We start from the raw sequence: 17,995 nt of genomic DNA, 5'->3' as shown, positions 1-17,995 counted from the left end.
CTTGGCTTTCCTTATTCTGCAAAGACGGGCCAGGCACCAGTGTGCCACCGGCACTGAAGCCGCTTTGACGTCCCAGGTGGAGCTAGGCTGGAGGAAACCCCTGGCTTCCAGGGACTGGGTGTGAGAAGGCAAATGCAGCCGGAGCTGGGTCTGTGGTGGGCCCCTTCCAGGCGCCCGTGCCGGCGGACACAGAATTGCCACCAGGGGGCGCATGAGGCCAGCACAGGGCTCCCCTCCAGGAGAGTGGGAGTGGGGGTGACGCCTGGGTACAGTGGCCACAGCTCACTGACCCCCACCAACCCCTTCCCAAGGGCCCAAGACTGAACTCTCCAACATACCACACTTTTCTGCAGAGTGTTCAACGTCCTCCCTCCCCACCTCTGGTTCGGGCGTCTGGCCACCCGCCAGAGGAAAGCTCTGGAGCGTGGGCCTCCCGGTGGGAGACGAGGGAGCGCTCTCAAGTGGAGGGCGAGCTGCTCAGCTCTGGGGTGAGGCTTCAGCAGCACATGGCCCATCTCCAGGACTCTGCCTCTGGAAGCTCCCAGCTGCGGAGCCTTCAGAACCTAGAGGCTCTCCGCACAGGCCAGCCCCAGCCAGGGGCCTGGGAGACAATGGCCCTTCCCTGCCCTGGGCCTTCCTGTCAGCCCATCCTCCCACCTTGGGACCCAACTTTCTAGAATAAAAAGAAATCTCCAGCACCAGGCAGGGATATCTGACAGCAATAAATTTATTAAGTATCCCCCCGCCCCAAAATAAAAACACAATCCAGTTAAAAAAAAAAAGAAAAAGAAAAGACAAGAAAAAAGAAAAGAAAACCAAACGAACCATAACACAGGCCTGGAGCTGACAGCAAAGCAGACACAGAAGTGGCCCTGACCTATGGTGAGGAGACGGGACTCACGTGGGGTGGGGATGCGGTAAATACTGGGAGCCTAGGGTGCCGCGGCCGGAGCTGGCAGGGGCGAGGCTGGGGAGGTGTTAATGGCGACACAGCTCTGGGGTCAGGCCTCTGGGGCCCCAGCCACAGCCTGGCTCCGGCCCTCTAGCCGCCTCACTTGGGGCCCTGAGCCTCAGACTCCTCCTCGTCGTCTTCGTACATCTCGCCCTCCTCCTCGGCCGTGGCGTCCTGGTACTGCTGGTACTCGGACACCAGGTCGTTCATGTTGCTCTCGGCCTCGGTGAACTCCATCTCGTCCATGCCCTCGCCCGTGTACCAGTGCAGGAAGGCCTTGCGCCGGAACATGGCCGTGAACTGCTCCGAGATGCGCTTGAACAGCTCCTGGATGGCCGTGCTGTTGCCGATGAAGGTGGAGGACATCTTGAGCCCCCGGGGCGGGATGTCGCACACGGCCACCTTCACGTTGTTGGGGATCCACTCCACGAAGTAGCTGCTGTTCTTGCTCTGGATGGCCAGCATCTGCTCGTCCACCTCCTTCATGGACATGCGGCCTCGGAAGACGGTGGCCACGGTCAGGTAGCGGCCGTGGCGGGGGTCACAGGCGGCCATCATGTTCTTGGCATCGAACATCTGCTGGGTGAGCTCGGGCACCGTGAGCGCGCGGTACTGCTGGCTGCCGCGGGCGGTGAGCGGCGCGAAGCCCGGCATGAAGAAGTGCAGGCGGGGGAAGGGCACCATGTTCACGGCCAGCTTGCGCAGGTCGGCATTGAGCTGGCCTGGGAAGCGGAGGGAGGTGGTGACGCCGCTCATGGTGGCCGACACCAGGTGGTTGAGGTCGCCGTAGGTGGGCGTGGCCAGCTTGAGGGTGCGGAAGCAGATGTCGTACAGGGCCTCGTTGTCAATGCAGTAGGTCTCGTCCGTGTTCTCCACCAGCTGGTGGATGGACAGCGTGGCGTTGTAGGGCTCCACCACCGTGTCCGACACCTTGGGCGACGGCACCACGCTGAAGGTGTTCATGATGCGGTCCGGGTACTCCTCCCGGACCTTGCTGATGAGGAGGGTACCCATGCCCGAGCCTGTACCCCCGCCCAGCGAGTGGGTCAGCTGGAAGCCCTGCAGGCAGTCGCAATTCTCACACTCCTTCCGCACCACGTCCAGGACGGAGTCCACCAGCTCGGCGCCCTCCGTGTAGTGCCCCTTGGCCCAGTTGTTGCCGGCTCCGCTCTGACCTGTGGGGGTCGGGGGGGTGGCAGGAGGGTGGCACAGACTCGTTAGACCTACAGCAGCCAATTGAGCAGCCCATCCCAGAGAGCAACCATGGAATCTCTGCGTCTGCTTCCTGTCTGGGAAGTGGGGGTGCCCACAACTCCTCACTCCCTCCATGGCCCTCCACGCCCACCATGATGCGTGTTGGGGACCCCACTGCCTGGTGTCCTAAGGTACCAGGGCTCTAGACAAGAATTGAGAAGCTGGGGCGCCTGGGTGGCTCAGTGGGTTAAGTCGCTGCCTTCGGCTCAGGTCATGATCTCAGGGTGCTGGGATCGAGTCCCGCACCGGGCTCTCTGCTCAGCAGAGAGCCTGCTTCCCTTCCTCTCTCTGCCTGCCTCTCTCTGCCTACTTGTGATCTCTCTCTGTCAAATAAATAAATAAAATTAAAAAAAAAAAAAAAAGAATTGAGAAGCTGGAGGGGCACCTCCTGCTTTGCCTCCCTGGGGGGGAGGTTCTGGGTGAGTCGTTCAGTCCTCCCCTCCAGCCTTTGGTTGGCCATGCTGCAAGCATCAGCTAGAGCCCCCAGAACCCCAGAATCCCTTGCAGCGTGGGGTCTACTGTGGATTGGTGCCCATCAATTGGGGTGCTGAGCTTCAGAAGACAGAACTGGGGTGAGGCCCTCCTGATCACAGCAATGCTTCATGCCCGTGAACTTGAGTCTTCTGGACCCCGATGCCCGTCTGCCAGCTCTGTGGTGGTCCTATAAACTGAGCTCTCTGTCTCATCCATCATTCTGCTTGAAACACCAAGTGGTTTCTATTCCCCATGCAGAACCCTTTCTCTGTGCCACTGCTGCCAAATGCAAAATGGGAAAGTCAGTTCTGTCCTGCCAGGGGTGACTCTGCCCTGTTGTTTCTGCTGATCTTATTTGCCTGTGTTGCCTTATTGGTCTGCATCAGAGTGTGAGACAAGGGAAACTTACCGAAGATGAAGTTGTCAGGCCTGAAAAGATGTCCAAAGGCACCAGACCGGACGCTGTCCATGGTTCCGGGCTCAAGGTCCACCAGAATGGCCCGAGGCACATACTTATGAGCTGAGGGGAAAGGGGTGGGTTATGTGGGTCACAGAGGGTCAGGGGCTCCTCCTGACCTCTAAATCCTGCCCTGGCCTGCCAGAGTCAGGCTGTCCCCATAGGTGCTCAGACTCCGGGGTCAGAGAGGCTGGAACCATGTGTGAAGTTGGGATCTCGGTCAACACCAGCCACCCAGGACTGCGAACTACACTGACAGGGGCAGGTTAATATTTCTCCAGTTCACTATGGACATCATCTTACGCCAGCAGCCAAGTGGCCCCTACTGGACTCTCCCATGGTCTTCTGAGGAGCCTCCAGGACCCTGCCCAGCCCTGTCCATCCCCTAGACTATGCAAGTGTCAAGGGAGGATCCCAGATATTTGAACCTCACTATGGTGGCAGTTTCTAGGGCTCCCCATGTTTGTTTTGTGAGTCTTGGGTCATACTTGCCAAACCACCGATAGGGGGGCAGAGATGCTGAGACCCGCCATCCCAGAGCCCTCCCCCCACCCTCCCAGACCAAGCGCAGGGTCGGGGGTGCTCACAAGAGGCCTCATTGTAGTAGACGCTGATGCGCTCCAGCTGGAGGTCCGAGTCCCCCACATAGTTGCCGCTGGGGTCTATCCCATGCTCGTCACTGATGACCTCCCAGAACTGCAGGGGGAGAGGAAGGGTTGGCAGGTGCTTATGACCCCCACCAGGCCCTTTCCCTGCCAGATCCTCAGCCATGTCTGTTAAATTAGGGGCCTGGACTCAAAGCTTGCACTGGCCCCTTGGAGTGACTTCAGAGAAGAGCCCCAAATTTGGTCACCTGTCAGAAAACAATCCCAGCAGACATGAACATGGACTGCCTGTATGTCCACAGTGCCTGGCGCCCCCAGAGAGGTTCAGGGCTCAGCAGACACAGACCCAGGCCCCCCAGACTCAGCTCTGCACTCGCTAACCAGAAGCCCTGCTCAGTCCGTTCCTCCATGAGGCGTTGGTAATCAACAACCTCTCGGGGTGGTTTTCTTTATTCTCCCTTTCCAGACAAAGGAACCATGGCACAGAGAAGGCAAAGAGCTGCCTACAGTAACTGACAAAGACAGAGTCCGGGATACACGTGCCCCTTAGTGTCCGGGCAAAGGATGCTCAGAGACAGGGTCTGGCACATCGTCAGCCTCAGCCAGCAGGAACCACAAGGGCCCTGAATAGGGAATGACTTGCCTGGTTCTCCCGGCCTGTCTGCGAAGAGCTGGCCCAGCCCAAGCACCCAGGGTTCACTCTGGCCACTGCCTGCTGCCACCCACCCTCTCCCCCTTGAGCTGGAACCCATAGTGCTTCTCAAAACCTGCTCCCAGGGCATAAAAGCACAGAGCAGGGCCCACATTCAGGAGCTGTGCCACCTTTTCCCAGCCGTGTGACCCTGGGCAGGTCCTTTAGACTCTCTGTGCCTCAGGGTCCTCATCTGTTCATAGGCCTGATGGGGAAAATGTCTTTGTGGGAATAAAGCCAGTTAGGGTTAGGGTTCACAAAGCATGTGAATGGGTTCATATATGTCAGCACACAAAGCCACATCCCCTGGGTGAAGGGAAGGTTGCACAGAGCTTGGCCCTCACCCCAAGGACATTTCCAAGCCATGTGGCACACAGTGGGCCCATGCAGAGAGGGTCATTAGTCACACCTGGTGTGACTTCCCAGGGCCCCTCCCCTTTGCTCCTCAGGGTTGGAGTGACTTTCAGAAGATGAATGGTATGAAGGCCTGGAGAAGTGACAGACCCTTACATGGGAGTCATGTGCCCGTAAAAGACAGCTCAGTGAGAAATGCAGTTAGAACCCAGTGTGCGCATGTTTATCTCTATATAGACGTCTAATAGGCCCAGAGCTATCCGCTCTAGGGACCTGGGCCTGGGAATGTGGGTCTGGGTTAGGGGAAAGTTCTTCTCACTATATATCCTTTGGCTCTTCTGGGATTGTCCCATGTTAGTTTCTAAACAACAAAAGATTAGTTAAAAAATATTTTTTAAAACTCTGATAATTAGGGACGCCTGGGTGATTCAGTTACTTAAGTGTCTGCCTTCGGCTCCGGTCCTAATCCCAGGTCCTGGGACTGAGCCCCTCATTGGGCTCCCTGCTCATCGGGGAGTCTGCTTCTCCCTCTGTCTCTGAACTTCCCGCCTGCTAGTGCTCTCGTTCGCTCTCTCTCTTTCAAATGAAATATTTTTCAAGAAATATTTTTTAAGGGTGCCTGGGTGGCTCAGTGGGTTAAGCCTCTGCCTTCAGCTCAGGTCATGATCTCAGGGTTCTGGGATCGAGTCCCACATTGGACTCTCTGCTCGCCAGGGAGCCTGCTTCCTCCTCTCTCTCTGCCTGCCTCTCTGCCTATTTGTGATCTCTCTCTGTCAAATAAATAAAATCTTTAAAAGAAAAAAAAAGAAATATTTTTTAAGAGAAATATTTAAAGAAATATTTTTTTAATTTTTTAAAATATTTTATTTATTTATTTGACAGAGAGAGATCACAAGTAGGCAGAGAGGCAGGCAGAGAGAGAGGAGGAAGCAGGCTCCCCGCTGAGCAGAGAGCTTGATGCGGGGCTTGATCCCAGGACTCTGGGATCATGACCTGAGCCGAAGGCAGAGACTTAACCCACTGAGACACCCAGGTGCCCCTAAAGAAATATTTTTTTAAAATAAATAAATTATTAAATTCTGATCATCACAGACAGTGTTACCATTATTATAAAACATGCAGCAGGGTGCCTGGGTGGCTCAGTGGGTTAAAGTCTCTGCCTTCGGCTCAGGTCATGATCTCAGGGTCCTGGGATCAAGCCCCGCATCAGGCTCTCTGCTCAGCGGGCAGCTTGCTTCCTCCTCGCTCTCTCTGCCTGCCTCTCTGCCTACTTGTGATCTCTCTCTGTCAAATAAATAAATAAAATCTTAAAAAAAAAACTTTTTTAAATTTTGTAATTAGAAAAAAAAAAAAACCCACACAAAAATGTTACTGAGGCCTTTAGGGCCTGATCCGAGCTGCCAACCACCGCGTGGATCTCCTTGGCCCCCCCTCAGCCTGAGGCCTGTATGAAGGCAGGAGCCAGAGCTTTGGTCCCCAGATCTCTGAGACACCTCAGACTTCTGGTTTCAGGGACACCACAGCCCCTGCAGCGGACCGGGAGGGAGTGAGCTGGGCACCGTCCGACCAGTACAACTGCAGAGAGTTATCGGAAATGCATCTCTGGGAATCATGGTCTTTCAGGAGGTGATGGGCCAGAACCCAGCACCGTCAGGGTGGACCACTGGCTCCCTCTCCTGGGACGTCAGTTTTCCCCTCTGTAAAGTGGACACAATAATAGTACTCTCATTAAGGGGTTAGCACAAGGCCTGATGCATTCAGCAAATGGTGGCTTCATTGAGTTAGAAGGTTAGATGTTATTTAAATCTGTAACACCATATGCACAGATAGCAAATAAAAATGAAAGTTTTAAAAAGCCAATATACTGGGGTGCCTGGGTGGCTCAGTGGGTTAAATTTCTGCCCTCAGCTCAGGTCATGATCCCGGGCATCATGGATCAAGGTGCTTAGATCGAGCGTCGCATGGGGCTCTCTGCTCGGCGGGAGCCTGCTTCCTCCCCATCTCCCTCTGCCTGCCTCTCTGCCTACTTGTGATCTCTGTCTGTCAAATAAATAAATAAGATCTTTTAAAAATAAAATAAAAATAAAAAGCCAGTATACTAAAAAAAAAAAAATCAATATATTTTGGGACACTGTGGTGCAATAAAACATCATCACTGATAGGAACACATCTCCGAGACACACCCTTAAGGGAAAGGCACACTGCATAATGATAAAGTAAAAGAGGGGCCCTCAAAAAGATGCTGTTTTTCTACAAAGATATACATAGGTGCACACGCACAGAAAACAGGCTGGAAGAATGGAAAACAAAATTGTCCCCCCAGGAGAGCAGGACCTAGGGGCATGAGGTGGCTAAATGGGCACTTTGGCTTTATCTGCAATGTTTCAACTTTTTAGAAGAATATATTAATTGTTTTTGAGGTTAAAACTAACAAAAATGTGATTTAAAATAAGTATCGTATTAGTAAAAATATTACGTAATATTTAATCAATAACAAAATACAATTTTGTAAATTAAGTAAGAAATAATTATGACCATCACTACAGTTGAGAAAACTGCCACACGGCGGGGGGACCTGGGCTCCGAGGTGAAACCCCCGCCGCGCCGCGCCCTTGGCGCTGTCCGTGGTGCTGATCCTTTGCCTCGTCCTAGCTCCTGGACCGGGGAGGCGTCGGCCTGGGCAAGCGGGGCGAGGGCAGCGGCTCCGCGGAGGGAGGGCTTGCAGATTCACCGGCAGGCGTCAGACCCTTCCAGGATCTCGAAGCCTCTCCCCGGCCGGAGCACCGCGAGCGCTAACACTGACCCATTTAGGAGGCGGGTTCAAGGAAACCAGGAAATCCCTCCCCACATTGGCGGTCAGAGCCAGGGCCCGCCCTTCCGAGGCTCCGCCCAGCGGCCGAGAGAAGGGGACTCAGACAAAGGCTCCCGGATGGCCCTGCATCCCAGAGAAGGATGAGGTCCCCGGATTCATCCGCCAGTTTTGCGGCGGCGGTGTGGGTGCTGGGGTGGAGGGGGGAGTCCCCGCCCATCCTAATGGATCCTCGCAGACCTAGAGTCCAGCCCTGCCCTATCCCTCCTGGGCGGTGCCTCAGCTTCCCGTGGCAACCCATGGGGGAAGGGCGGTCCCCTCTGTCACTGCATCTCAGTGAGGTGATGGGTCTGACACCAGGCACCGTGCTCAGAACTCAGAGGTCCACTGTCAAGAGGGTAATGCCGGCGAGCTACCGCTCTGGGGAGGTGACCTCTCTCCCGGCCCCAGTCGCCCTGACCTCTCTCCGTCCCCCACAGCCAGATCCCTCCCTAGAGCAGGGGCTGGGCGGGGCCAGGCTCCACTCCGGGAGGGGCAGACAGGAGAGCAGCCGCCCCTGCCCACCCGTCAGCTGCAGCTGGTGCTGAGAAGGAGAAGTTTGCCCACTCCCCTCACCAGGGAGCCCACAGCCACGATGGGATCAGAAAACAGAAATGGTCAATGAACAGCCTGCCCACAGGGCAGATGGCAGCATCTGCTGGGCCCGCAAGTTACCCATGGGGCCTGGCACAGGGGCTTGGAGAACTTTCTTTGAGTTTGGTCTCTGGAAACTTCGGAGGACAAGGAGGCCAGAAGGAAACAGCTCAACTGCTGTCACTGGTCACCAAGAAAGGCAGTGGTGGAAAGAAAGAAACAATTCCTCTCCCCAAAAAATCCACCTCTCTCTGGTTTGAATTGCTAGAAAGGATCAGATACTAGTTTTTAAAACAACATAAAGTAAGAAAATCGACCCCAAAAGAATTAAAAATAATGGGCAAACCCAGGAGGCCACACCTCTAAGAAGTAGGAAAAAACCTCAGCCAAGGACACTTGTCCAGCACTCAGGCTACTGACTGCCCTCCTCCCTCCCTCCCCTGCTGCCACCCCTGTGCCCTCCCCCACCCCAGTTACAGCTCCAGGTGTGGACTTGCCTTTGGTTGGTGTGCATCTGTCCCAGCCATACAGAGGAAGGGTGTATAACCAGATCACCACTCCCCCAAGCTCAGGCAGAACTCAGGGCTGCCCGCCCTCCCCCCAGTGACCCCTGGCCCTCCAAGGAGCAGATGTTCAGGGCAGGCCAGGCCCCTGTGGCCACATTAATGAGCCCTCCGCCCCTCCCACCTGGCCAGGGCAGCTGTCAGTGACTGCCGCAGGAGTCCTGATTTGATTTGAGACCACCATCCCCCAGGCTTCCCCCCCCTCCCAGCCCCCCTCCTGGAGGCAGGCACAGCTGTTTCTTGGGGGATTAGGGAGTCTCCTAGGTGCCCACCCCCCACCCCATCCAAGTCGCCTCCATCCTACACAAGAAGTTACAATTTACATGTCAGCCACAAGACTGCCCCATCCCGGTTGTAATTAGCTTTTTGTTCTTTCCTGGTTTCTATAGCAACAGCCTCCAGAGGAGCCCCTTCCGAGGCCCCTTCCCCTTCAAGTCCTGTCTCCTCCCACTGCCTCCTTTGGGAAACCCGCCCTGCACCACTCCCACCCTGCGTCCCTGGCCTTGGTCCTGACAAAGCCACCCCCATTCCCCTGTTTTGTTCTGCGGGGTGCCCCGTGGGCAGCAGGCCCCACCCACCTAGCCTGAGCCCAGGGCTGGATGTCTGAGGGTGGCGTGGCTCTCTCTCGCACTGGCTGTGTGACCTTGGGCAAGGGACAGTCTGCCTGAATTTGGGGACGTGACACCTGTCTCCTAGGTTCCAGTGAGGATTGTACCCCCTCCTCTTCCCACATCTGCGAGGTGGACTAACAATGGAGGGGAGGAGCCCGGTGCTGATGCCGCTCTCCATCCCAGGGGCGAGGCTTTGTTCCTACGTCCCAGCCCCAGACTCCACAGTCCCTGGGCGGGTGCTGTCCAAACCGGGCGGAGGTTTTTGCCCAGGCTTGGCTGAGCTGAGGGAGAGTCCAGTTCTGGACCAAGGTCACCCCGAGTCTGGCCCCAACCCCTCCTCCAACAAAGGAATAGGGTGGGGTCAGGAAGCTGAGGAGGGGGACAGCGAGGGTGGGGGCATGGGGGCGGCTTCGGCCGCGTGGGGGACATCCTGTTCCTGGGGGAAGCAGGGACACGGCAGACAGAATCATTTTTCGGCTTTGAAGGGGACGTCCCACCCAAACCTGCCCGCCCCACCCATCTCGCTCCAGGCTGAATTGCGACCCCAGAGAAAGGGGCCACGCCCAGGCCGTGCCCGCAGCCGCAGCCGCTGTGGACCGAGCTCAGCCGCCGACGTGCGCCGCGCTCCCGCAGGCCTGAGATAACCCGGGCAGGGCCAGGAAGAAGACGGTGTGGACGCGGCAGGGCAGGGACCCCGGTGCCCCGGCCGCCGGGCCCGGCTCGTCCCTTTGTTCTGGCTTCGCAGTCGCAAGCGCGGCTCGGGGTGCGGCGCCGCCCTGCTTCCCTCCCTCGGGGGCCCCGGCTCTGGGTGGGGAGGCGGGCTGCGCGCCGGGGTCCGGGCCGGGAGCCTGGGACTGGGGCCGGGGTGGGGGTGGAGGCGGCGCGCGTCCTCACCTTGGCCCCGATCTGGTTGCCGCACTGGCCGGCCTGGATGTGCACGATCTCCCTCATGCTCGGTGCGTGTGGCGGGCGGCTGCGGGACACGCGCGGACGGGCCGGGGCTGGCTGCGGAGGGTCGGCCGCCCCCGCCGCCCGCTCTTATAGGCTGGCCCCCGCCCGCAGCGCCCGCCTGGCGTCACCGCGCGCGGCCAATCGGGGGACGCCGCCGCAGACTGCCGCACGGGCCCTGCAGCATCAGCACCGCGCATCCCGGTTCGGCTGGGCCGCGCGCTGCGGCGCTCCGCCCGCCGTCTCCGCCCGCCGCCTCCGGGGCCTGGGGGGGCCTGCCGCGGGGCGGGGCGCGAGTCTGGGGGCCCCCCCGCACACTGAAGGGAGGGGCTGGCGGGCTCCAGGGAGGACAATAGAAGCCCCTCTTGGCTCTCGGACCCCGCCCAGGCTGCCCTCTCGGGTCCTACCGCTGCGGCAGCCCCAACCCACAGCTTTGCAAAGACGGCCTTCTTCCCCACACCCGTTCAGGGACCAACCCCAGGTTCCCACCCCAAAGAGCGAGAAGGACTCCTCCCGGCTCCCTGTCTTGTGGTATGAAGGGACAAACAAGGTACTTGGAGCTCGGCTGGATCCCTTAGGGGTGGGGGAGGCAGGAAAAAGCTGCAGCAGGCACTGAACCCTCCAGAAGCAAGCATGGGGCAGGGCTCAGAAGGTCGGTGGGTTACAATGGCAGCTCTGAGCTTCGAGGCCCTTCTCCGCAGTGGGGAATGCCGCCTGCCCCTCCCCTCTCAGGGATCTGCCATGAGATTGCAATTGGACCTGGTCCGTGGGGCTGCTTTGGGCCCCTGCCAGGCACAGTGCCTGGAATGGAGCTGCTGCTCAGTGAGTACTGCTGTCAGGAATTATCCAAAGGACACCAGCCAGGCAAGGGACTGACAGGGTGGGGATGGTGGGTAGTGATTTCTGTCTGATTCACGCCCTGGTGTCACCTGGACTCCTGGTCCAAGTGAGGCCAGCCCAACAGGGTGATAGAGGCTAAGTGGGGAGACAGTGTGCATAAGGCGAGATGGGGGATTCCTGGGATGGGGGCGGGGGGAGGAGGGCCCACTGGTCAGAAGAGAAAGGAGGCATGAACTAGACTCACAGTACAGACATTACATTACACATGCAGGACACCGCTGGCTTAATGTTCTCCCGGGGTCAGACACTGTAGTGAAACCACCTTATAATAAGGTCCTTCTGATATTTCAGTATCAGAATCTTCTAGGAAGGGTCTGGTCACAGCACATGGAGGTCCCACAAGCAGTCAGCTGGACAGGCCTGTGGTGTGCCTGTGTCTAGGCTGCGCTCCGGAGTGCATTGACAGGGTGTGGCCGCGCATAAGCCCCTTTCCCCCCCACCCTGAGCTCTCCAGTTTGACTAGTCTAGAAATGGGTCTTTTGTTCTCGAGAGACACCCCTCCCTCACAATGTGTCCATGCTGCAGCTTTCTGTGGTTGGCTTCCGGCTGCCTGGGGCCCCTCCCTGTCCCCTACTCGGGGGTCCTTGGTAAGCATTTGGCTCTTCCCCGAAATTGGCTGCGCCTCCCCATCCGAGCAAAGGAAGAACCTTTGCAGCACCCTGTTAGCCAAGCCCCATTACCCACTGTCCCGTCTTCCTGAGTGATGGCGTCGGGCCAGGCCACCTCTCTCTCCATCCCCAGAGGACTCTGGTGCCAGGTTCAAGGCTGACTCACTATCTTGTCTCCCAGCAAAGACTGGCCCTGCCAGGAACCAGCGCCTGTCCTCAAGGCCAGCAGTTTGAGCTGAAGCTACCAGCAGGGGTGGAGCCTGGCTGGGGGCAGAGTGGGGGTGGCTGCCAGCGGCTGCCGAAGGCTTGAGGCATTACCAGCCCTGCCTTCAAATTGGCTGATACCATCACCCTTGCCACCGCCGAACCTGCATCAGGAAAGGGGTCAGCTGTAGGCTCAGTACCTGTGGAGGAAACCAGGTGGGCTCCCCAGTGAGAATCCAGGTTCGCAACAGAGGGAGGACCCGAAGGCTGCCAGTACCGTACTCACCCCAGATGGCCATTCCCTTCGGGACTTTGGACTTGGACAGTCCCTGGACAGCCTCACCCCACTCTGGGAGGCCTTGCCTCAAATACTTCCCCTGGGGGCTATTCAGGGGTAGAGTAGACCCCAACCCCCAGCACACTCTAAACTGTGGGCAGACATGGAGGAGGGGAGGCAGGACTGGGTGTGAGAGGGGTGAGCTCAGGTTGAGGTCACACATGGGTAATGGTGGTCGTGCCCCTGCTGCAACTGAGGGCAGCCTGGACGGTCCCGGTGCTGAGTCGGGGGGAGGTGACTGGGCCAGGGCAGCTGCTGTTTCTCACTGTAGTTGCTCTGAGCTGGGGTTTCCACCATGGAGAGAAAGCTGAGACCCAGGCCCAGGGTGGGTGTGATTGGGGTCCCCACACTCTCCCCTTGGTTAGGCCTCAAGCGCTCTGGGTCCTTGGGGGCTGTGGTCTCTTCACCTGGGCAGGCCTGCCATGGGTCTTGGCTGGTTTCTGGGATTCACTTCTCCCTGACAACACCCTCAACCCCGCCCCGCCTCTCCCCCTTCCTCCTCTCTCCAGCTTCAAGCACTTTCTGAAAGAGGCCAGGCAGGGGGCCAGGAGTCTGCATCAAGCACAGCATTTATTACCACACTGCTTCCCTGAGGCCCTGCACACTGGTCTCTGACTCAGGCCGACAGCCTCTGCCCTGGCCAGAGCAGGTGTTGGCCGGCCTGGTTCGCTGGGGACAGGCACCAGACACGGATGGGCCCCCAGCTCTCTGGTCACCACTGAGCCTTAGATCAGCACCCCCTCCACTGTCGACATGGTCCCTTGGCCTCAAACAGGAGCTCCCTGCTTCCTGCAGCGGTCCTGTGCGGCCAGTTCTTGCTGGTTAGGAAGCCCCTCTTGTGGAGGCTCTCCAGGGGAAGAGTGCTCGTCCAGCCCCCCACCCCCACCCCCGATGCTTCATGTCCCAGCAGGCAGGGGGAGCAGAGGTGAGTGTGCAGAGCTTGCCTGGTCCCTGGGTGGAGGTGGAGTGCTCCCAGAGTCAGCAGAGATGCGTCCAGAAGCCGGAGATCTGCCTCCAGTACCTGCGGCTCCACCATGTCTCCAGCCTCCTCCCCTCCACTGTCCACAGCCACTCCTGGAGCCTGGCGTGCCTTCCTTTCTCAGGCCCCAGAGGGTCCGTGCAGCCACACCCCTGGAGATCATCTCTTCTGCCCCTTCAGGCTCACACAGGCCATGGGACCCAGCCACCGCCCTCTGCCCAGCAGCGCAGCCAGCCCACAGCCTCACCAGGAGCACAGCACCGCCTCCTGCAGTGTCTTTCGGAGCTCCTGACTGCGGAAGGCATAGATGAGGGGGTCGACGATGGAGTTGCAGATGATGAGAGTGAGGAAGAGGTTGAAATTCTTGAAGACGCAACCACAGATGGGGTGTTGAGGGCAGAGGACCATTAGCGAGAGGTGCAGGAAGAAGGGGCCCCAGCAGAGGAAGAAGATGCCCAGCAGGACCGTGAGCGTGGCGGTGCCTTTGAGGCTGAAGCCCTGGCGGGCAGGGCGCTGCCTCTTGTGCAGCCGGGCGATGTGGCGGGCATGCTGGCAGGCCTGGGCCAGCATGTGCACATACAGCCCCACCATGAGCACCAGCATGGCCACGAAGAAGCTGAGGAGGCAAAGCAGCACAGCCACGTGGTTGTCATAGGCGATGAAGAGCGCGCCGGCGAGCATGCTGGCCAGCCAGATGGCGGAGATGACGCGCCAGGCGCGGGCCAGCGTGACGATGCTGTGGTAGCGCAGCGCGTAGAAGATGGAGATGTAGCGGTCCACAGCGATGGCGCCCAGGAAGCAGAGGCTGGACACCATGGCACCGCACACGAGCACGTCAATGGCATCGTCCAGCTGCTGCGCCATGGTGGCCGGGGCGGCCAGGGCGCCTGCCTCCAGCAGCAGCAGCACGGCCATCTTCAGCATGTTGCTGACGCTCACCAGCAGGTCGGACACAGCCAGGCAGCAGATGAAGTAATACATGGGCGAGTGCAGGTTGCGGTTCTTGGCGATGGTGGCCACCACCAGCACGTTCTCCAGCACACTCACCAGCCCCAGGCTGAGGAAGAGCCCGTCGGGAACGGACACCTCCAGGCACTGGGGCCCTGTCTGGTTGGTAGGCGGCCTGAGCGGAGGGGTGGCTGGGGGTGTGGAGTTAAGGGAGCCTAGCAGCCTCCTCTGGGGGGCCTGCGCAGACATAGTCCCACCGGGGAGCAGAAAGGGGTCCTCACTCTCAGGCGCCCCGCTCAGCTCATCGCCCCACCAGCAGGGCTCGTGTCCCCCCAGACCGCCCTCACACTCACCCTCTCCCTGTCTGTACCCACGTCCACTTGGCCATGACCCCGCTGAAAAGACACCAGCCTCCCACCAGAGTGATCTCTTCCCAGCCAGGACCCCAAGCCCTCGAGACCGAGCTTCTAGTCTCTCTGGACTCCAGACCCTCAGCCCCCCTCCCCACCTCCTCTGTGGAGGTACCGTTGCTCAGGTCCAGACATACGTTTCTGGGCGGCTTGCTGTGTTGTGGCTGGCCAGGCCTCCTGCTCCTCCAGGCCCGGGGTGGGCTGAGGTTCCAGAAAGAATGAACCCTTTCTGCACATCTTTCAAGTCCCCAAAGCCCCTCCCCCTGAGGGTGGTCACATGACGGGCGTGCACCCTGGACGCACAGTTGGAGAGCACCCTCGCTCCAGGGGCAGCCAGGGTGACACCGAAGACTGGGGCTCTGGGGGACATCTCCCCTGTCACCTGTGCTCAGCCCACTAGTACTCCCAGCCCTGTGCCACTCCCGGGGCCGCCTCTACATCTGCTCCAGGTTCCCTGCAAACTCCACTGCCTCCTGGAGCCATCTCTGATCTCTGGCCACCCACCCGATGCCAGTGTGCCTTGGGAACAGTCATTGGCTGTCGACCCCCGCCCCCCCCCCACCCCGCCTGAAGCCCAAACTCCCTACCCCATGTGAGATGCTTCCTCAGGGCAGCCCCTATCCCCCAGGACTCCCACCCAGTCCCTGGAGCCCTGAGAGAGGGCTCTTGCTCTGCCTCCTTCTCCCACGGGGGAGGGGCAGGGACAGAGCTACCAGCCCTAGTGACCAACAGCCCCCACTTCCTCCGCAGAGAAACCACTTCAAAGGCAGCCACGGGGTGCCCAGCCCAGAGGGCCCGTGGGCTCCTGCTCCAGGGCGTTCCTAGCACTTTCTCACCGCAGCCTGGAGTCCCTCCTCTGGGAGCGGAAGTGGGAGGGGGAACCAGACGGTTTGTGGAAGTGGGCTTGGCTGGGTGGTGGTGGCAGGGCTGGGGGTGCGGGTTCCTTGGGACATTCCTGTTCAAACGCACCCAGGGCCAGACAGCCCACTCCCGAACATGAATCATCGCTTACAACTGCATCACCGGTCGGACAAAGCTGTCCCCCCCACCTTGTGCTTCTCGCTGAAGAACATCACACATCAAAGTACATGAACTGAATACGCAGGTTTGTGGGTGCCCCAACCTAAACATGGCCAGGAAAGCAGCACCCAGACCCATCCAGAAAACTTTGTTAATTGCCCCCGAACAACTTGAAGGTCCACCTGCCCTGGCGGCCCTCCGTGACATCCTCGTGGCTGTGTGGAGTGGTCTTTGGTGCACAGACCCCAGTGGGCATCTCCTGTCTGTTCTGGTCCCATCTTTGGGGGATACAGGCCCCCTGCTTGCACAGGGCAGCATGTAGGGGGACCTGCTGGCCTGTTGCTGGCAGAGCATAAGGACCCCAGCCCATCTCCCCACAGAGAACAGAAGACAGCCCCACACCCCACTGGCACCAGGCACAGGATGGGCCCCCCACACCAAGCTCCTTGCCCTCTGTGGAACCCACCCCTTCCGTTCTCTCCTCCTGACGGAGAACCCCAAAGGGAGCAGAGGTTCCCAGGACAACGGTCAGGGGCGGTGGTCCCAGCAGCAGTGAGGGGCTGTGTAGGCACCGCTGCCATGAAGTCCAGCTGGGCCCCTGCCACATGGGTCCCAGGATTCACACCGCAGCTGTCCATCACCAAGGCCCAACTTCCTGACCACCTTCCTCCTCTGGGGGCAGTCTGCCAGGGCCCCCCCGGTTCTGTGTCCGCACACTGCCAGGACGCGGGATCTCCAGCTCCATAAATGAGGCCTTTGAGATGGACATGCTTCCCCCCACTCCCAGCCCCTGCTGGAGACTTCAAAGAGCCTGAGAACTGGACAGCCTCTGGCCAGCAACCAGTCTTCCTGCTGAGGCCTCGAGACTCCCCGTCTGGTTCTGATGTGCCTAATGGGGACTTCACGGGAGGGAGACTCTCAACTTTGTGATTAGTTACGGTTATGAGGGAAATGTCTGCATGAAATCCCAGATAATCTTTTTTTTTTTTTTTTTTAAAGATTTTATTTATTTATTTGTCAGAGAGAGAGAGCGAGCGAGAGCGAGCACAGGCAGACAGAGAGGCAGGCAGAGTCAGAGGGAGAAGCAGGCTCCCTGTGGAGCAAGGAGCCCGATGTGGGACTCGATCCCAGGACGCTGGGATCATGACCTGAGCCGAAGGCAGCTGCTTAACCAACTGAGCCACCCAGGCGTCCCAATCCCAGATAATCTTAAGGCCAATGATAACTTGATCTCTCATGCCCCTGGGAGGTAAGGACTGGCCACAACTGTCCAAGCGGAGACCCACACGTACGGAGGCTGACAACAGGAGCGCCAAGGACAAGGCCTGGCACACACCAGGCCCGCATGCTGCACGCACTCAGTGCGTAAACGAGCTTCATGGGGCAGCTGGAGTCCAGTGAGAGAGCAGCATCTAGCCATGGCCACACCAGGGGGTGGGGTTAGTGCCTGACCAGAGGGCCCAGGCGCTGCTTACTTCACGGAGCTCCCTGAGGGCCAGCCAGGAGACAGAGTCCCAGGAGCAACCACATGGCTCCTCCACGGGATCTCAACGAGGCCTGGCCCAGAGCTGGGTCACAGGGGCTTCTCTGAACTCGTGTGCTCACCCTGTGGTGTCTGCGCTAAAGACTACAGACCCTGGGGTAGGGTCTACCTTCACAGGAGAGAGCATAACCTGTCAGCACTCTGTCCATGGGCAGCAGGCCTGGAAGGAGCCCATTCACCCCTGCCTGGACCCTGGGGAGGCAGGGCAAGCCTTTAGAGCAGATGCTCCCATGTGAGAGAGCTGGCTGTCTGGCCATCTCCATGGAAGCGAGCTGCAAGGAATGACCTAAACCTGAGCAGTCTGGCTGAGTATTGATGACGTGAACATCTCTCGGGGCAGTGGGCCGAGAAGCAAGCAGTCTCAGCACGGCCTGGGCCCAGCCTCTCTCTGCTGTACTCTCTCTAGGACACTGGCTCTGCTCGGAAGGTCACCAACTCCCAGTCGTAAAAGGGCTGCTGCGACTCCGGACATACGTCCCCATGCGGGCATACTTAAGGAGAGGCTAGGTGTCAAGCTCACCTTGCTTGCCTGCCTCCATCAGAGGACAGACCCCTGTCCTGCTGGCTGAAGCTTATCGTGGGGCACCCTCGTGGGGCCAGTGAGGATCTAGGACAGCCTGGGATTCTGTCGGTCCTGGATCCCACTCACGCAATCCAGGCAGAGACAAGGACTGACGTCCGGGTAGTAACTGACC

At 58.9% G+C, this 17,995-nt stretch overlaps 2 protein-coding genes across 2 annotated transcripts; both read right to left on the bottom strand.

Annotated features, from left to right (window-relative positions):
• Positions 1–709: 709 nt before the first annotated feature.
• On the bottom strand, positions 710–10,433 carry TUBB3 (tubulin beta 3 class III). The gene is made up of 4 exons (XM_059381860.1): positions 10,298–10,433; positions 3,725–3,833; positions 3,090–3,200; positions 710–2,127 (listed from the first exon to the last, which is right to left on the bottom strand). Exons 1-4 carry the CDS (start codon positions 10,352–10,354, stop codon positions 1,052–1,054), a joined length of 1,353 nt encoding a protein of 450 aa, XP_059237843.1. The 5' UTR covers positions 10,355–10,433; the 3' UTR covers positions 710–1,051.
• A 3,187-nt stretch (positions 10,434–13,620) lies between these two features.
• MC1R (melanocortin 1 receptor) lies at positions 13,621–14,754 on the bottom strand. The gene has a single exon (XM_059381861.1). It carries the CDS (start codon positions 14,574–14,576, stop codon positions 13,623–13,625), a length of 954 nt encoding a protein of 317 aa, XP_059237844.1. The 5' UTR covers positions 14,577–14,754; the 3' UTR covers positions 13,621–13,622.
• Between the last annotated feature and the right edge of the window lie 3,241 nt (positions 14,755–17,995).

This window comes from Mustela nigripes, chromosome 17, assembly GCF_022355385.1.
Source record: "Mustela nigripes isolate SB6536 chromosome 17, MUSNIG.SB6536, whole genome shotgun sequence".
Classification (NCBI taxonomy): domain Eukaryota; kingdom Metazoa; phylum Chordata; class Mammalia; order Carnivora; family Mustelidae; genus Mustela; species Mustela nigripes.
The sequence above is the reverse complement of the archived record's forward strand: the minus strand, read 5'-3'. Positions and strand labels throughout refer to the sequence as shown.